The following is a 17,490-nucleotide window of genomic DNA, read 5'->3' as shown; positions in this document are numbered from 1 at the left end:
TAAGGGATCTGAGGTTGCTGAGGGTAAGGGATCTGAGGCTGCTGAGGGTAAAGGATCTGAGGCTGCTGGGAGTTCTGAAGTCGACGTTGCAGGGGGTTCTGAGGTTGCTGAGAGTTCTGAGGTTGCTGAAGGTAAGGGTTCTGAGGTTGCTGAGGGTAAGGGTTTTGAGGTTGCTTAGGGTTATGAGGTTGCTGAGGATAAGGGATCTGAGGTTGCTGAGGGTTCTGGGGTTGCTGAGGGCGAGGGTTCTGAGGTTGCTGAGGGTTCTGGGGTTGCTGAGGGTGAGGGTTCTGAGGTTGCTGAGGGTAAGGGTTCTGAGGTTGCTGAGGGTAAGGGTTCTGAGGTTGCTGAGGGTAAGGGTTCTGAGGTTGCTGAGAGTGAGGGTTCTGAGGTTGCTGAGGGTAAGGGTTCTGAGGTTGCTGAGGGTGAGGGTTCTGAGGTTGCTGAAGATGAGGATTCTGATGTTGCTGAGATTGCTGAGGGTTTTGAGGTTGCTGAGGGTGAGGATTCTGAGGTTGCTGAGGGTTCTGGGGTTGCTGAGGGTTCTGAGGTTGCAGAGGGTTCTGAGGTTGCTGAGGGTTCTCATTCGTCTGGGGATACTGAGGCATTTGAGGATACTTCTGTGCCTCTGCTTCCTTTCTAGCCAAGCAGCATAGGAGAGCTAGTGCTGCCAAACAAGTGACACTCCAGTGACTTGCCATGACCTCACAGCTGTCTGGTCTGGTTACTCCCCAAGTCTCCACTTTCTGTCTGCTGTTTCATTTATGTCTTCCCAGGCATAATGCTTTACAGACTCCACCCCTTGGGGAAATAATAATTTCCAGCATTCATACAAAGGGGGGCAATTCTGTCTTATCAGATCAGGTCAGTGAGTTAGATAACAGTATGACATTATGTTACGGGTCACAATAACTTTTATGTGGTCTATGCACCCCAAAATTTATCTTTAGCAAATGTTTGTTTTATTATCACATGATCACAAACACATCGATCTTTTCTCTGGACTTCCAGCTTCATTTGATCTGTACCTCAGCTAATGTTTTCTTCATTCTCACATTTACTAGATCTCCTATTATTTATATTTGTATTATAAAAACAAACAATGTCAAAAACCCAGTAGAAAAGAACATTTAGCATAGAATTACCTCAGAAATGAAATGTAGAGGTTTTACAGGATATTTTCTTTGCCTTGCTTTGTATTTCTGACCAGGATTATGGTTTGAGGTTAATTTTCAAAAGTGGATTTTGAACATTAAATATACGTAACCATTGATATATTATTGATGGCATTACACAGTCAGTGCAAATCACATATCACAAAGGCGTTATTGGATTGACATCTTGGTACTATGGAGTCCATTGGACTACTGTAAAAAAAACTTAAGCGCACACAAGGTTTTATAATGATTTAAGCTTTGTTAAATGGAAAGTTATCATGGTACGTAACCATACGGACACTGTTCAAGAAGGGATTAGCCTGTTTAAAACCAATACTCAGATAGGTCACAGCATTTAAATAATGCTCCATTGATACTTTGGTGCCCAAAGTATATCAGGAAAATATCCCCTCCACACATATTTTTCCAATCAGTAATTTTCCAATTCTGGTGAGCCTGTTAGGCATGTAGCTTCTGCTTCCTGCTCATGTCTTGCATGAAAGTTTTCGGGTGAAATCTTCTGCTGCCATTTTCAAAGTTTAAGGTACTATAACCCATTCAGAGATGGCTTTGACAAATGAGCTACTGTAGCCTTTTGATCATCTCCTCTGACCTTTGACATCAACAAGGAGCTTTTGCAACTGACTCACCAGATGTTTTCTGTTTTTCACACCATTGTTTGTAAACCCAGGAGTTGGTTAGATATGAGAGTAAAAGCGGATCAGCAGTTTATAAAACACTCAGATCAGGTTATCTGGCACCAAAAAACATGCAATCTTCATTGACACCTAAATCTGATTTCTTGCCCATTCTGAAACTCATCTTCACCGTGTCTTGATGCCTAAAAGACATTGAACATTACACATTTTTAGCATTTTTTTTCTTCCTATAAAACACTAAGATAAAAAGTGTGGCAGCAGAACCAAACTCAGTGCTTTCCATCGTAGCATTCCTTACTGTGGAGGGATGCTCTTTTTTTTTTTCAATTCAAATTAAAACTACTTTTCTAAGAAATATAATATCACACCAGCCCTAAATTACTGAAAAGAGATCATAGACTTTGTCATATGGACTAAGATTAGCCAAATGCTTCTAATTGCTTATAAAGCTAATACATATATTGTATATCATAATAGAAATCTGGGATACAGAAGGCACTGAAATGTTCAGAAATCAGTTCTCATTGCACCTAAAACACTGCTACAGTTATGTTTAAGCTAGCTAATGTTACAGAACGGAGAAAAGAGGAAAGATGTTTATAATTTTGGCTGTTGTTCTGGGCAATCACCTTCCAGCTGATTGTATGACAATAGAAAATGACTTCATCAGGAAAARAGTATGAATTTCGCATACAGTAATATTAGTAGAATATAATGCTGTAGCTTGATTTTAAAAGGCTGAATGAGAGTAGAGGCCTGCAAGGTTAATCATAGATTAGGCACCAAACCCAGGCACATCACATAAGCCAGAAATAGTRCAGAAGGATCAACAAAATGTTTGCACCTGAGAGAGGAGTGGTTGGTATCAGTGSTATAAATGCCTTATTAACTTATTTTCTTGTAACATCAAAGCAACATTTATAACCCTAGTGCTAAGACATGCAGAGGTAACAGTCCAGCATTTTGCTCTTGTTTTAAATTTGCTTTAATTATACAAACCACAACTGGATCATTCCTGTTTTGCAAGGTTTAAATTTTGTAAGTCTTTCTTCTTAGATACAGTGTCAAAGCTCTTTACTTCAATACAGCAGTATAGACTCTAGAGGTGTCGTTTACAAAAATAAAATAAAATGTCACATYATCTGAGATTTTTATAATAATAACCTTGTAAGATAGTCAACACTGGAAGGAAAAAAGGGTATAATGACAGGGTGCTAAATGACAACTTGACATAAAAGTATTATTTGCAAGGTGACTTTATTTTTGAAATCACATGYTTACTTKCTATTAGCGCACATGCTMTGACCACATTGGTCCACTTAAATGTCTGCCTGACTCATTTACCACTCTAATGTTTTTCTAATCCTGTTTATAAAAAAGAGCTCTTAAATAAGGGGCAATTAGACTGAGGTCACTATTGTTGTTGATCACTTTTGGTGGATTGTGAGGCAGCCTTTTGTTGCGCAGTGGGTTCAACTTATTATCTTAAGCTGAATAATTTATTTTCCACCTAAGCAATGCTCTTTAACGTTTTAATAAATCTCAGTCTAATTTTTAGTTTGTTACTACAGGATTAAACACACCTTTATTCTGGATACTATTGGTGRTTGGTGATAGAAAATGTAATTTTCAGTGAGACAATGAGAATTTGAGWTYCTAAAACCTAATGAAAATCAATCTTCAATTCACATACCTCACACTTTCTGCYGTTCTAAAGGACAYCTATCATGATTATGTTGTAATGTTATTTCAGGAAAAGGCAGTTAGATCCCCATTGAAAGTATTTGTGTAGTTGTGCTTTTTTTAAAAGTTATAGTATTTATTTGCAGTGACATTGTACTATACAGTGAAAATTAGGGTACATATTAAGGAAGCATTGCACACATTAAGGTCCACAATTGACAAATAAATAAATGAAAATAAAAAATTGCATTGTTTTGAACAGAATTAAAAGCGAAACAAACAGGATGGAAGACATTTCAACTCTGTACACATTTGAAAAACCAATGTGCGAACTTTACAAACTTTATTTTAATGAACTAAAATCAGAAAGCACTGGGTTTTACTTATTCTATGCGGTGGTTTTGCTAATCTCCCTGAACAAAGTTCTTAAATGTTATTCTAATAATTTTTTAGGACAATAAATTGAAATGAACATACTTTGTATATACAGAGATGAATAAGCAAAAGATGGAACCTCTCATAGTGAACATACAAATACAGATGTAAAAAAAAATGTGGCTTGCTTTCAATATTTCACATCATTACATTTTACCATCTTAACCAGGGGCGCAACTACACACTTTTCAGGTGGATGCGAAAACATAAATCGGCGCCCCCCCGAAGGAAGGTACGTCAGGGTGAAGGAGCGTAGAAAACATACGCTAATAATAATAATAATAATAATAATAATAATAATAATAATAATATATGCATCAATTGGAATCGAGGTGTAAAACCGCATCAGGGCCGATTTGACACTTTTTCTTAAACCAACCTCTTAGTTTTTCAACAACCCACTGAGCTCTGGTGTTACTTTTCAGTGTTCATCGAGCGCCCCCAAGTGGTCAGATGAGTATTAGCCCAGAAGTCACTCCGTCATTTACAAGCATACATCTTCATCAGTCCAGATAGAGTGTTTGCATAGTGAAGTGATCCAAACTAAATTCAGCAGACCTTCGGTTGGCTCGGATCTTATGTCTTTTGTGTAATCAKAATTAACTCTAAACTTCAACATAAAACATAACCATGACAAGTTACCTTTGAACTAWAACAAATTACATTTGAAGTCATATTCTTCATATTTACATAATCAAAAGCTCTCCTGAATTGTGCACTTTTTCTTTAAGAAGTGACCACCACGACTGACCTACATCCCCCACAATTCCAAGCGGCATAAGCCTGTCTGTCTTCGCAGAAGCGGAGCGACAGCGGCGCCTGATCCAGAAAATATGAAGGCTTGTGCTCGCGGAGAGTGAGTGGGTTAGTGGTGAGGGTGACTGGTATCACTGGGAGAAATGTCTCTGTCGTCCACACGCAGCTCAGACTCGACCAGCCGGAGGAGAAAGACCGCAGAACAGTCGCAGGGTGAGCGGATCATGTTCGTCGTTTGGCTTCCTTCAACTTTAAACTTTATTATAACCTGCAGATTTCATCACTAATGACAGTAGATGTCTTCAGCATTCTCCATCTTCATTTTTCTGCTTATTTTCCCGTCGTTATTTACCTCTTTGCGGAAGCAGAGCACTAATGCAGACAGTCACGCTGTATTCATTAGTAGGTTTTCCCCCATGCCAGGGTGGCTGTTTGTGTGCGTTGGTTGGTATTAACTGACACAAATAGCTGCACACACGACTTAACTGTTCAATATTACCATTTCTTATGCTAGTCAAGGGGGGAAAGACATCTTCCAAAACGAATATTGAAAAACAATAAAATAATAATAATTAAAAAAAAATCACAACAGCAAGTTAAATTAAAAATTATATTTTTGAAAAATGATCATTAAGGGGATTGAAGCAAAAACACACCTTTATAATTTTATATTTATTATGTTACGGAATTGAAATCATTACAGGGAGGTTTTTATATGTAACCCCTAATCTGTCATTTTCATTGACTAAATTCATCAACATGCTACTCTGTCTGTCACACTTTCTCTTCCACCTGAAGCCCAGACAACAACACAAAAATAGGAACCAAAACTAGGCTCAAAGTTAAAATGGGTGAACACTGATATCCTGAGAAAAGGGGAAGTCAAGACTTTTGTTCTAATCTAGTAATGTCGTCAGTACTGTTTTGTCTGTATTATCTATTGAAATAAATATGATCTTATAATTATTAACGAGTAAGATGTGATATTCTGACTCCGTACACCTGGGGAAAAAAAATAAAAGAACCTCCTGTTTGGTCTTTGCTGTTACAGATCCTTCATGTGTTCTTGATCCTCATACAAGTTACAATCACGAGGAGATCCATGACGGATCGCAGGAGACCCAACTACCTGATGCCACACACACTCCGTCTCCATATCACTCCTTGTGTCCTGCAGCATCTTGTAAGTCTTATGTACCAGAACGTTGGACATGAGCAGCGTTTCCCAGCAGGTTAACAAGTGTTAACCAGTCAGCGTCATGCTTGTTGCTGCAGGTGCAAGCCGGCATGTCTGTGAAGACAGCTGGGAGGAGATACAAAGCAAGAGAACCATCAGAGTGGAGAATGAAGTGGAGGCTAACAAGCTGGTCAACAACTACAGGGTGAGACAGCGAGGGGTTTTCTTGCAGGTTAGAGCTACCAGAGTGTAAAGGGCTGGGAAATGTATAATGTGGTTTGTGAATCAGTTTGGTTTCAGAAAGTGGAAGAGCCACGTCACGGCGCGACCGTTTGAAGACCGATCAGATGTTGTGAAGGAGCTTTACTCTGATCTGAACGTCATCAAACCACACTCGGGTCCAGGTACAGAACTTCTGGTTTTAACTGCTGCCTAAATCTGTGCTGGTTGTTATTTCTGCTCTTGTACGTATTCAGGTGCACATGCCTAAATTATAAAGTTATCAAAAAGTAAATTTACTTTAATAATTCAGTTCAAATAGGGAAGCTCATTATTATATAGATTCAGAACCCAAAGATAGAGAGAGTTTTTGTTTATGGTAATTTTTATGGTTGCATTCTAATTTTCTGTGAAATTAGAATGAAGTCTTGTTGATTATAGACTAATTTACTGAGCTGCACCAGTATGACACAGAGAAGAAATATCAATATATCGATGAGGATGTGAAACCTGTATTAAGATGTTTTGGTTATGCCTGTCACAATAATCAATAAATCAATTAATGGTATGATAAATTAAAACAAAATCAATCATTTCCACAGGCATGATTTATTTTCCTTTTTTTTCTCTCTTTCTACCATAAACTGGATAGTTTGGTGGTTTGGTCTCAACTAGTCCTTTTTTTGAAAGACAGTTTTGTTTAGAAGGACTTAAAAATGAATTTTATTTGTTGTTTTGTTTATTTATTTTGGGTATTTAAAATGTCTTTTCGGTCCAAGTTTTAAATGTCCAATAGAATTGAAAGTTTGTTGATCTTTCAGAATATGTTCTTGGCTTTTTTGCCATTACTGTTTTATTTTTTAAAAATGGTCTCGAAACAATAATATTATTGTTTATCGCAATAACTTCTGGAACAATTTATCGTCTGGCAAAATTTGTTACCTTGACAGCCAGGCCTAGTTTTGGTAATTACCTTGATTGAAATATTGTTCTGACAAATATTTAATTTAAAATGTAACTGGTAGTCTCACTGAAAGAGGGAACATTTTTAAAGTTTCTGAGCCTTGTTTTTGTGTGGCTCTGTTTTCAGGTCACTTCATCACGTGTGGAAATCTTGCGTATGTTCTCCTGTTTGGTTGGTGGATTTCTCTGGCATATTTTTTGGTCGGTATTCTGATGTTCATCACTGTTATCGGCTTACCCTACGGTAGGTGGGACATGTTCTGTTAAATGTAAGATCTCTGCCTCATCCTTATTTTTTATTTTCGTTTTCTGTGACTTCAGGGAAGCTTTGCTGGAAGTTGTGTTGCTACTTCCTGTGGCCATTTGGAAACACAATCCATGAGGTATTGCTTCTGCTCGGCCTCTTTTCTGTTCTGCTTGCTGTTTTAAGATTGAGTCCTGCTGATCTTGTTTTGGCATTACTGCTTAGTTTTGTGGTGAGGAAAGCAGAAATAATTGTTTCCTGACTAAAACCGCACATTTTGAAAATTGCAGCAGATAATTTTTGCAACAACTTCGCTTCCTTTGAGTTTCAAAGAAAAGAAACGAGAAATAATTTAGTATTTGCTCAATTGTTTCTGCTTCTTTTCTTGCATTGCATATTTTACTTGAAAAATCATTGTATCAATTCATAAGTAATTTGAGATCTCTGTGGATATATTCATCTTTTTCAAATATGGGTTTTTAAGTAGCATTTGTATATATAAAATTCTTTAATTTCGCTTATTCAATTTTCTGTGCTTTTTTTACTTCAACTCGGACTTAACATGAAAATGTTAATTTACAGTATCACCTAGGTTCATCAACATTTGAGACGGTGTCATTTAGACCCTTCAAGTTTTTTACTCTGTTCGCGGTCCGGCAGGATCGTACTGACCCTGTGTGTGATTTTGCAAACTGCAGTTACACTATGTTTGACTGCTATTTATTAGAAGTCTTGGTAACACTTTATTTGATGGGTTTTGCATAAGACTGACATGACACCGTCATAAACATGACGTAACACCTGTCATGAAGATGAAGGATTTTTCATGAATGTTTACGACTGTTGTCATGAAGTGTCATTTGGTAAATAATGACACTTAATGCAACGTTGACAATTTTGATGGACTTTTAATACAAGTTTTAATGCAACTTTGTTACCGAAATCTTTTGTGTTGTTTTAATAACTCCGTCTTGAAAATTAGATCTTAAGTTTGTGTTTCCAGATGTGCATTATAGATAAGTAGTGACAGAGAAATAACTCCTCCCTATGGTTGGTTGTCCAGATAGGAGCCACTTTGCGGAGATGTTGTGAGGAGGCACCAGACTGTGAATGCAGCCTGGAGACGGTGGTGGACAGCTCCTCGGTTCTATTGCCTTCGGCCACAGAGGGACCGGCTCCAGAGGTGCCAGAACGACCTCCTCGCGTTCCTTATTGGGTAAATGTTTACAATCACACAGGCTTAAGAACAGTGGTCCCCAACCCCCGGTCCGTGGACCGGTACCGGTCCGTGGACCAATTGGTACCGGGCTACGCAATAAGTAATTAAATATTTCCGTTTTATGTATTATTTAAGTCTGGAGGATCTTTTATTTTGAAAATCCTTTAACCGGATTCTCTCGGTTACTTGTGCGCCAAATTGAGCCCACAAGCGGCAAAATGAGTAAGAAACAGATCAGATGTCTTTGGAAAGTTTCTTTGCAAAGGGGAAAAGGCCYAGAGAAGAGACAGGAGAATGGATTTATCCCGGACCAGTAGGTGACTCCCACATTACAAGCMGCTCTGCGTAACATGCRGCGACCGGCTGCTAATGAGGCAATGAAGCTTCAAACTGCTTCGCCACGTAGACACCATGCAGGCTGTGGATATAAGCAACACTTCAGGTGTTATTGCCTCTCATCAGTCCCAAATGGGGCCGTCTCGTTGCAGAGAAACAAGCTCAGGGCTCCCGTTAGTCATTATCGTGAGTTAAAGTTTTCACAAAAGTAAAATGTTCATTTTTGTTGCGCATGTGTATCTTATTTTGAAGGGATATGTAAACGACTCTGGTCGTTATGTAAACGATCAGAGTCAGAGCGTTTGGGTGGTGGTCGAGAGGAGATGAGTAGAGTTTGTGAGTCTTAAGTCTGGTTTAGATGGCAAGATTTAAGAATGTCGGCTGATTCTCCAAACCTCTGTGACCACAGAGCTGATAAAAGTACAACAGGTTCGGTCGGTTCATGTCTCCAGCTACACGGCAGGAGCAACACGAACCGATTCCAGTCACGGACATCGCTATTCCAGAAGAAAATCCACAAAACCCCCAACATGGCATACGGGAATTTAGAATGAGATGTAGAAGCAATAGTGATAGTTTGTGTACTCATTTTAAGAAAATAAAGACGTACCAAAAAGAAAAGGCGGTGGATAAAAGACGACGAGAGCAGCCGCTTTATTTGCTCCACTATAATTTGGAGGTGAATATGTTTTTCATAGTTAACATTTTTAACTGAATAAACATATATAATAATGACCTTTACATATAATAATAAAAAACATTTCCACATATCATCTCCGATATCCACCGGACTCTCAGTTGCGCAGTATGTCAGCTGTTTGGGATTCCCCTCTGTTCTTACGTCACCGCGCTTTMTGATTGGCTACCTGTCACATTCAACTGATTGTATTCTAGTTCCCAGTCAGGGAAAACCTCACAGGCTGCGATAAAAAGGCCAACCAACTCAAATTGGGCATATTCAGGATTTAGCGGGAACACCCAACATGCAGAAGCCTTATCTGACGGTTCACACACATCCCCCTCCCCCCACTCCCCTGGGCCGCAGCAAACTTTTCCAAGTCTTGACCGGGGTCCGCGGTAATAAAAAGGTTGGGGACCACTGCTTTAGAACATGCACAGAAAAATACACAGATAGCTTTGAGTGTTTGTTATTACTCTGAAGATTGATGTCGTCATTTGCTGTGCAAGTTGTTCAGGTTTTTGAAATTGCTTTGTAAAATGTGATTGAAATTTAGTTGGAATTTTGCAGCTGAACAAATTATTAATCTCTTATAGTGTAGCTTTACATGGCCTCGCAAAAGTATTCCTACTCCTTTGAGCACTTATTTTGTCACGTACAAACCAAACCTTATGGAGTTTTATTGGGATTTTTTGTGACAAACCAACACAAAGTAGTGCACAGTTGTAAAGTGCAAGGGAAATGATTCGTGACATGGGAGAAATGCTGTTATTAATTACATACTCTGCCAGAGGAACAACTTTTTTTTATCCATATAATCAAATTATTGACTTAAAACAAGCTTCTATGTATTGCTGAAAAGTTACTTGCAAGTTTTTTCCATTTTATTTCAAGTGAACTAATATATTTGCACTAGAAAAGAGATCAAAAATCCTTGGTAAGATTTTGCTTTTGCAGTTCTACAATTTTTAAGTCAAGGAGCTGAATATACTTTTTTATTCTTTTTTTTTTTTTTTTGCCACTTTAAAATCATGGCTTGCTTTGTTTTGGCTTATCACATAAGCTTCCAATAAAATATATTGTATTTTGTAGGTGGAGAAGCTCAAGGGTCTTGCAGTGAACCTTGGTGCAAAATATCATGTGTGGTGGAAACACGATGCTACACTGAACTCTAAACATGCCGTCCTCACAGTCAGAGTCGGTGGTGGCAGCATCATGCTGTGTGGGTGTTTTCTTTAGCAGGAACAGAGGAGCTGCTTGTCAGAGACTTTAAATATTACACAGCAGACTGTAACGGGTTGGACTTCCTGCACACTGAGCTTTTTAAAGACCCTGTTTGTTTACACAAAGTGCTCTCCTTGTCGTCAAGCATCGTCTCTCCACCTACATCTGGCTGCTGCTGGGTTTTCCTCCTCTTGCTGTCATCCATTCTCTGGTCTGCTTCGTCTCCTGGATCCTGGTCTTCACCATCCCGGTCGCTAAGATGAGCGCTCAGACCGTGGGCGTCATTCTGCTCCTGCCTCCTGAGGACGTCCTGCTGTCCTCCAGCTCTCACAGGAAGGTAAAAGGCTGATGAGGCGTTTATTATCGACCACATCAGGTTGTGTAGAGAAGCATCTCTGTCTTTGTGCTTTTAACCTGACCGGCAGCATCAAGGCTATGAGACCAGAGCTCTGCTGTGCTGCTACCATGCTGCAAACTGGTACTACTACAAATACACTGTTGATGGGATTAATGTGTTTGCTGTCAGTATCCTTCAGCATTTCTCTCTCTGTGTGTTTGTGTGTCATGGCAAGACTTGTAAAGATCTTTGACTCACCCCTCAGACCTCCTCCCCCTAGTTATTGTTGCCCTGGTAATCGGGTATATTGACACAGAAAATCAGTTTGCCAGTTCAGATGTCAAGTTTGCCACAGCGATCTGCTCCATCATACCCCTGTCTTACTACATCGGCATGGGCATCGCGAGGTAAAATGACCATGATTCTCTGCGCACAGCGGGGATAAAAAAGGTTTTCTATCAGAGCAAATCTGATGGTGACATTCTCCATTTCTGCAGTATCGCCGCCCAGAGTAACTTCGCTGTCGGCGCCGTGGTGAACGCCACCTTCGGCTCCATCACAGAGCTGACCTTTTACATCACCGCCCTGCTCAGAGGCCACCGGGCGGCCAATCCCTGTCTGCAGGAGGTCGTAAAGGCGGCGCTGACTGGGACACTGCTCGGATGCATCCTCTTCATCCCTGTGAGCATGTAAAAAAAAAAAAAAACATCCTGAATTATAGCTAATAAGCAAGAAAATTTACAGATTCTCTTTTAAACTATATTTATGTGAAAATAATTCCTCATTACAATCCTGCAGGCTTTTGCAGAAACAGTTACATGCATAATATCTCCTTAAATCACAATACCATCAAAGTTAATTTATTTAAAGTGAAACAATCAATACACATAAGCTTTCCAGCTTTTATTTTCAGTCACTGTTGTTCACTGAGTGCTGTAGCCAGGCGTAATGGTGGAAAGTTGAGTGAAAGGAAAAAAGTGTGATAGAAAAAGGCGCACAAGAAACTCTATTATTGGAAACTTTTTGACTCTTCGTGCTTCCCTCTGTTAACAAGCTTTATGAAAATGCTGATCAAATTTTCCAACAGGACGGGACACCGGCACCTAGTTTAGTAAACATGGTATCAGTGTGTTTAGTTGAGGAACGAATGTCCATGACCTGAACCTCATAGAGAGACTATGTAGTTTTGTTAAAAGAAGATGAGCTGGAGGCTGTTAGAGGAACCTGAGCTTCCTTAAAACTTCAATGCAGCTGTGCCAAGGAACATGGAGGGAGAAATTCATAAAGATTTTTTTTGTTAAAAATCCTTTTTCTTTGTCTATTAAAATACTCTAAGTAGCTGAGAAAAAAGTCTTGAGTTCTCATTTGCTGAGTCATAATCAGAAAATAACACTTTACATATATATATATATATATATATATATATATATATATATATATATACACACACACACACACAGATGGGGTGGTATATATACATATACCACCCCACCTGTGGGATTCATATAAACACAACTAAACTAAATACGCTTTTCCCATCATATTCTAATTTATTGAGATGCACTTATAGTTATGTGTTAAACTTGTACAAATGAATAAATATGTTAATTCTTTTGCTTGTTTTTAGCTTGCATAAAATAACCAAAGATGCTTCTTAAATTTAATTAAAAAAAAAAACATTCAGGATGTATTAAAAAATTTCCAGTGTTTCTTGAATGAAAGATGTTTTTATTTTTAGGGCATCTGCATGATAATCGGGGGCCTGAAACACAGCGAGCAAAGATTCAACAGCCGATCTGCGGGAGTGAGCTCTGCATTGCTCTTCATCTCTGTGGGAGGCGAGTATTTAGTACTTAAGTAGCAGCGAGTTTTTTGTTTTGTTTGGGACGCATTCCAACAAATCTGGATGCTACCTTAAGGTGAACAGTAAATAGATTTAAGAAGACAGAGAAAAGCTTGAGATTGTCTGTATTTCACTCCAATGTAGTAACAAAGTAGTTAGCCATCAGCAAGGGGTTTGGATTTTTTTCTTTATTGTCTAAATTAGTCGAATAAGCTTCTTTTTTTCTGTGTCTTGCAGGTGTTTTTGCTCCCACGCTTTTCTCCAAGGCGTACGGGAACCTAGTGTGTGACGCCTGCACCAACGCCACGGGAGGAAACGGCTCGAGCAACGCCAGCGGGCCGTTTGTGTGCCACAACTGTCACTACGATCTGGTCAGTAGACATCAGGAGCTCACAGACCGCTGCTCGAACATAGTCACTTATATTCACAGCTGCCTTTAAGAATGATTTTTGTCTTGTTTTCTCAGAAAAATGGCACTCTGTTTCGCGACCACATCCAGTGAGTTCTGCTTTATTCTGATGGCTTTTTGTGATTAAATTTCAGACTTTTCCAGACTCAACTTTTTCAGAAAACTTTGTGTTTTCTTTATAAAATATGAAAGAGTAAAGATCACTGTGAGTTTGTGGCAGATATTTCTAGTTTGTGGGCTAAAAATTTGGAAAGACACCAAGCTGAATGAAAGAAGAGGGAATAAGAACAGGAGAAAGAAAGAAAAGAGACAAGGACGTAAAATGGTAACATAACAAAAAATACGGAAGGACATGGGGAATGGAGGATGAATTAAAGGAAAAGCTTTCAGTTCTCTGTTTTAATTTTAAATGTAAAACACTAAAGATCTGTGTGAGTTTATGTCACCTATTTCTATAATGGTTAGCTAAATACGGGGAACCTGGAAAAAACTGGAAACGGGGAAGAATCACACAAGGAAGGGAGGAAAGGATTGACAGGAAGTCACAAGAAAGAAGAGAAAGAGACAGAGTACAAGGTAGATGTAAAAGGATGAAAAAAGGTAGGAGAAAAGAAAAGAATACAAGGAATGGAAGAACATAAGGAAAGAAAAAWTGTCACTAGGAAACCAGGAAGGACATGAGGAAGCAAAGAAAGAACACAGGAAATGAAATGTGGAGTGATGGAGGGTGGAAATAAGGGGACGAGAAAGGAGAAAAAGGAGGTTTGACAGAAAGACATAACTTGTAGACATTAGAAAAAGGTGACAAAGTCTGGAAAAATGTTCATGTTCTTCTTCCAGATTTCACAGGAGCCCAGGTCAGAGTTCAGGGTTAAAAATAAGCCTCTGTGTTTGGCTGTGTGTTCCTGTTAGACCTCTGGTGTACACCGTGTCCGCCCTCCTGCCCGCCGCCTACATCATCGGACTGATATTCACTCTGAAGACGCATTCGCACATTTACAACATCCATGTTGGAGAAGGGCAGGGTGAGACTCGCACACGACTCCCACCGAACGGCAAACCAACGACGTTTCATTGTTACGGTTCAGGGCAGAGCTTTACACACACACGTAGCTTTGAGAAATGTGTTTGAGACTAACTGTTGATCGATTGTTTGTATGGATTTAGACCGACTATCAAAGACGCTTAATGTTAGCCAGATAAAAAGTTCTGCTGTCTGTTTCGGATCCTGTAGGGAAACTCATCTGTGTCCTCATTTCAACCATTTAGAGATTGAAAAATTTTGGATGTCATCCTTCTTACTTAATATCCCTTCCTGCTTGTACCTCTGGGAGCAAAACAGCCCCACAGCATGATCCTTCCATCTCTGTGCTCGACAGTTTGGGAAGACATACTTTGTGTCATTGAGACCAAATAGTTCAGTCATTGTCTCGTTTGAGGTTAAAACCTTTTTCCAGAATAAGCTTGGTTTGTCCATGTAGGCAGTGGGAAAATGTTAGTTTTGACGCAAAAGCTTCTTCTTCAGTCTGGTGTTCAGGTTGTTTTGGATTAAGATGGGCTCGATTTCTGGCGGTTCGTACTTTTTTCTTGTTAGTCAGTGATAAAAGTTTTTGATAAGATGGTTGAAACTTTGATACAGGTGGATGTTCTCAAGCTTCCCCCCAAAAATGGTTTGAAATGGATAAAAACAACGTAACAATAAGCTTCTGGAAGGTCCTGACTTTAACAACGCTGAGGTTAAACTCACAGGGAAGAACTAGAAAAAGCCCCAAATCAACATCAAATCCAGTCCGGTTTACAGTAAACCCTGATGTTCACACTATAATTTGTGTCTGATCAGAGATCAGTCATCAGGGGACGGTGGTCCACTGGTCCCGCTGGAGGTCTCTGCTCATCCTCATCGTGGCCACCATTCTGACGTCCGCCTGCGCCGACCTCGCCACCGAGCACATCCAGCCCATTCTCAACCAGCCCAACGTCTCTCAGGTCGGCCTCCCGCCATCTGAGCATGCTCAGACTCTCTCCTGACTGTGCTCACCCTCCCTACATCTTTCCTCCCGCAGTACTTCATCGGGGTGACGGTTCTCGCAATGGTCCCCGAGATCCCAGAGATTGTTAACGGGATCCAGTTCGCACTCCAGAACCACATCAGCTTAAGGTCGCTTGGGTCGTACTAGAGATGGAAAGCTACAAACTGGTTTCCATTCCTTACATTTGCTGTGCTTCCTCCCCAGTTTGGAGGTTGGAAGCTGCATAGCTGTGCAGGTCTGCATGCTGCAGATTCCAATACTGGTCCTTTTTAATGCCTTCTGTGTATGTCACTTTCCTCCCTCTTCTTATAATTGGTTAATAAAAATTTAAGCTGATAACCTGTTTGCTTTGTTTTTCAATAGGATGTGGGTTTTGTGCTGCTCTTCAGCGATCAGCACTTGTGGGCCAGCATTTTCAGTGTCATTCTGGTCAACTACATCTTCATGGATGGCAAGTCGGATTATTTCCAGGGTGAGTCCTGACCAACTGGATGCTTACAAAATGAAATTTAAGACTTGGGGCAACAACACACATCAGAGGTGTTGGTGGTTTATCTGAATGATTGCTGATTCCTGCCTTTAAGTGTTAAACTGCCTGTTTATGTCCTGTTACATAAACAGGACAGGAGAACATTGGAAGATAAAACATGTTAAAATCACTTTAGAGTTGTTTTGATATTCCCACTGCCTGCTGTTGTACCTGAATGCAGCATGTGCAGGTGTTAGAAAATCTCCCCTCATCATCTCCGATTCCTTAGATTTGCATCTCATATGTTGCAAATGTGAGGTGCAACATCACGTTGCATCTCATATTTGAGATGCAAATATGAGATGCAGTAGTTAGTAGTTTGGGCTCAGAGTTAGCCGGTTACTCTGACCTGGGGATATGGTTCTGTGCTGCAGCTGCATGAAAAACTTTGTTCCCAAATTGAGCTTCTCAAGTTTAATTTTCATCATCGCTTTTTAAAGTTAGTTTGACACTGAGACATTCTGACTGTGTTCGGGTGTAAAACAATCCTGCATTCGTTTGTTTGGATATTTTTGGTACAACTATATTACCTTTATAATATAGTGATCAAACTCGAGGCCCGTGGGCTAAATCGTGCCTGCCATAGCTTTTTATGTGGCCCTGTTATTAATCAAATCAAAGCTGTTTTTATCTGATTACTGCCAAATTATACCAATCAATCCCTACAGTTTCTTGAAATATAATGGAAATTCACGCAAAATCAACAAAGCCCCACACTTGAGTTTATTGTATATTTTTCTTTAAAAAATGTCAAAAATGTATTTAATTTTAAGAATTTGTTGATATTTTAGCAGCTTGTGAAAAGGTTTTATCAGAACATGCTGGCACAACTGGCCCTTTAAGAGCATTCAGGTTCTTTATTTGACCCAAGACGAAAATGAGTTTGACACCAATGTTACAGAGGAAATGTCTCAGCAGCTTTAGCTTATTCCCACTGTGAAAGCAACCTTTGCGTCTCTGAAATCTCACAGTATGTTACTTTTACTTTTTTACTTCTGATCATTTTTGTCTCTTCAGGTACTGCCCTGGTGGTCGTCTACCTCATCCTCCTGGCTTTGTATTACTTTGCTCCGTCTCCGTCTGGCTGCTGAGAACAGAACAGTTTCAGCTCAATTAGCACTTTTTTAAAAATATGAAGGACTCAAAATGAGCAAATATCAGTTGCACAGAATCTCTGTGGGTTTTTTTTTTTGAGTGTTGAAATCTTGAAGGAAATCTGAAGCATTTTCTCCATGCAAACAAAATTAACTCAGGTAGGTGCTACTAAATGCACGATTATAACTTGTGAACAATATTGTGTAATATACAGGCTGAGTTGATTTATTTTAAAGAAATATTCCCCTTTTAAAAATATGGACTAAAAAGTAGTATTTTCAAACTGGTACAAAATACATATTTAAAACATTTCTAGAAAGGATTGTGAAAGTTTGTAAAAGTGAATCTCAATAAAAGTTAATTTATGTGATTTACAATAATAACACAGAGCAATTTATTTTTGTTCAATTTTATGATTTGGGTCAAATTTAAGTGTCCAGAAAACATGAATTGCAAAAAAGGGGCTTTGAATAATCAAATGTAAACAGTTTGAAAT

General features: G+C 39.3%; 2 protein-coding genes across 3 annotated transcripts in view; one reads left to right on the top strand and one right to left on the bottom strand.

Moving 5' to 3' along the window:
• LOC103466347 (zona pellucida sperm-binding protein 1-like) overlaps positions 1-586 on the bottom strand; it is a 2,874-nt gene extending 2,288 nt beyond the window's left edge. Inside the window, exon 1 of the mRNA XM_017305163.1 lies at positions 86-586. Coding sequence (XP_017160652.1) covers positions 86-586 — 501 coding nt within the window. The remainder of the gene's footprint in view (positions 1-85) is intronic.
• Positions 1-17,374, top strand: part of LOC103466082 (putative cation exchanger C521.04c) — an 18,762-nt gene extending 1,388 nt beyond the window's left edge. The window contains exons 2-21 of one of the 2 annotated variants that reach the window (XM_008411437.2): positions 4,734-4,903; positions 5,742-5,873; positions 5,966-6,072; positions 6,157-6,271; positions 7,177-7,293; positions 7,371-7,432; positions 8,357-8,509; positions 10,897-11,088; positions 11,177-11,276; positions 11,354-11,495; positions 11,586-11,769; positions 12,827-12,926; positions 13,169-13,302; positions 13,398-13,429; positions 14,253-14,365; positions 15,181-15,326; positions 15,404-15,498; positions 15,575-15,653; positions 15,734-15,842; positions 16,917-17,374. In XM_008411437.2, the coding sequence (XP_008409659.1) occupies positions 4,834-4,903; positions 5,742-5,873; positions 5,966-6,072; positions 6,157-6,271; positions 7,177-7,293; positions 7,371-7,432; positions 8,357-8,509; positions 10,897-11,088; positions 11,177-11,276; positions 11,354-11,495; positions 11,586-11,769; positions 12,827-12,926; positions 13,169-13,302; positions 13,398-13,429; positions 14,253-14,365; positions 15,181-15,326; positions 15,404-15,498; positions 15,575-15,653; positions 15,734-15,842; positions 16,917-16,990 (2,256 nt within the window). In that variant the 5' untranslated portion in view covers positions 4,734-4,833 and the 3' untranslated portion in view covers positions 16,991-17,374. Of the gene's footprint in view, positions 1-4,697; positions 4,904-5,741; positions 5,874-5,965; positions 6,073-6,156; positions 6,272-7,176; positions 7,294-7,370; positions 7,433-8,356; positions 8,510-10,896; positions 11,089-11,176; positions 11,277-11,353; positions 11,496-11,585; positions 11,770-12,826; positions 12,927-13,168; positions 13,303-13,397; positions 13,430-14,252; positions 14,366-15,180; positions 15,327-15,403; positions 15,499-15,574; positions 15,654-15,733; positions 15,843-16,916 lie in introns of those variants that run through there. The other variant, XM_008411436.2, reaches the window with a different exon arrangement.
• The last annotated feature ends 116 nt before the right edge of the window (positions 17,375-17,490 follow it).

This window comes from Poecilia reticulata, linkage group LG6 (assembly GCF_000633615.1).
Source record: "Poecilia reticulata strain Guanapo linkage group LG6, Guppy_female_1.0+MT, whole genome shotgun sequence".
NCBI classification, from domain to species: domain Eukaryota; kingdom Metazoa; phylum Chordata; class Actinopteri; order Cyprinodontiformes; family Poeciliidae; genus Poecilia; species Poecilia reticulata.
Note: the sequence above shows the minus strand (reverse complement) of the source record. Positions and strands in the feature narration are given on the sequence as shown.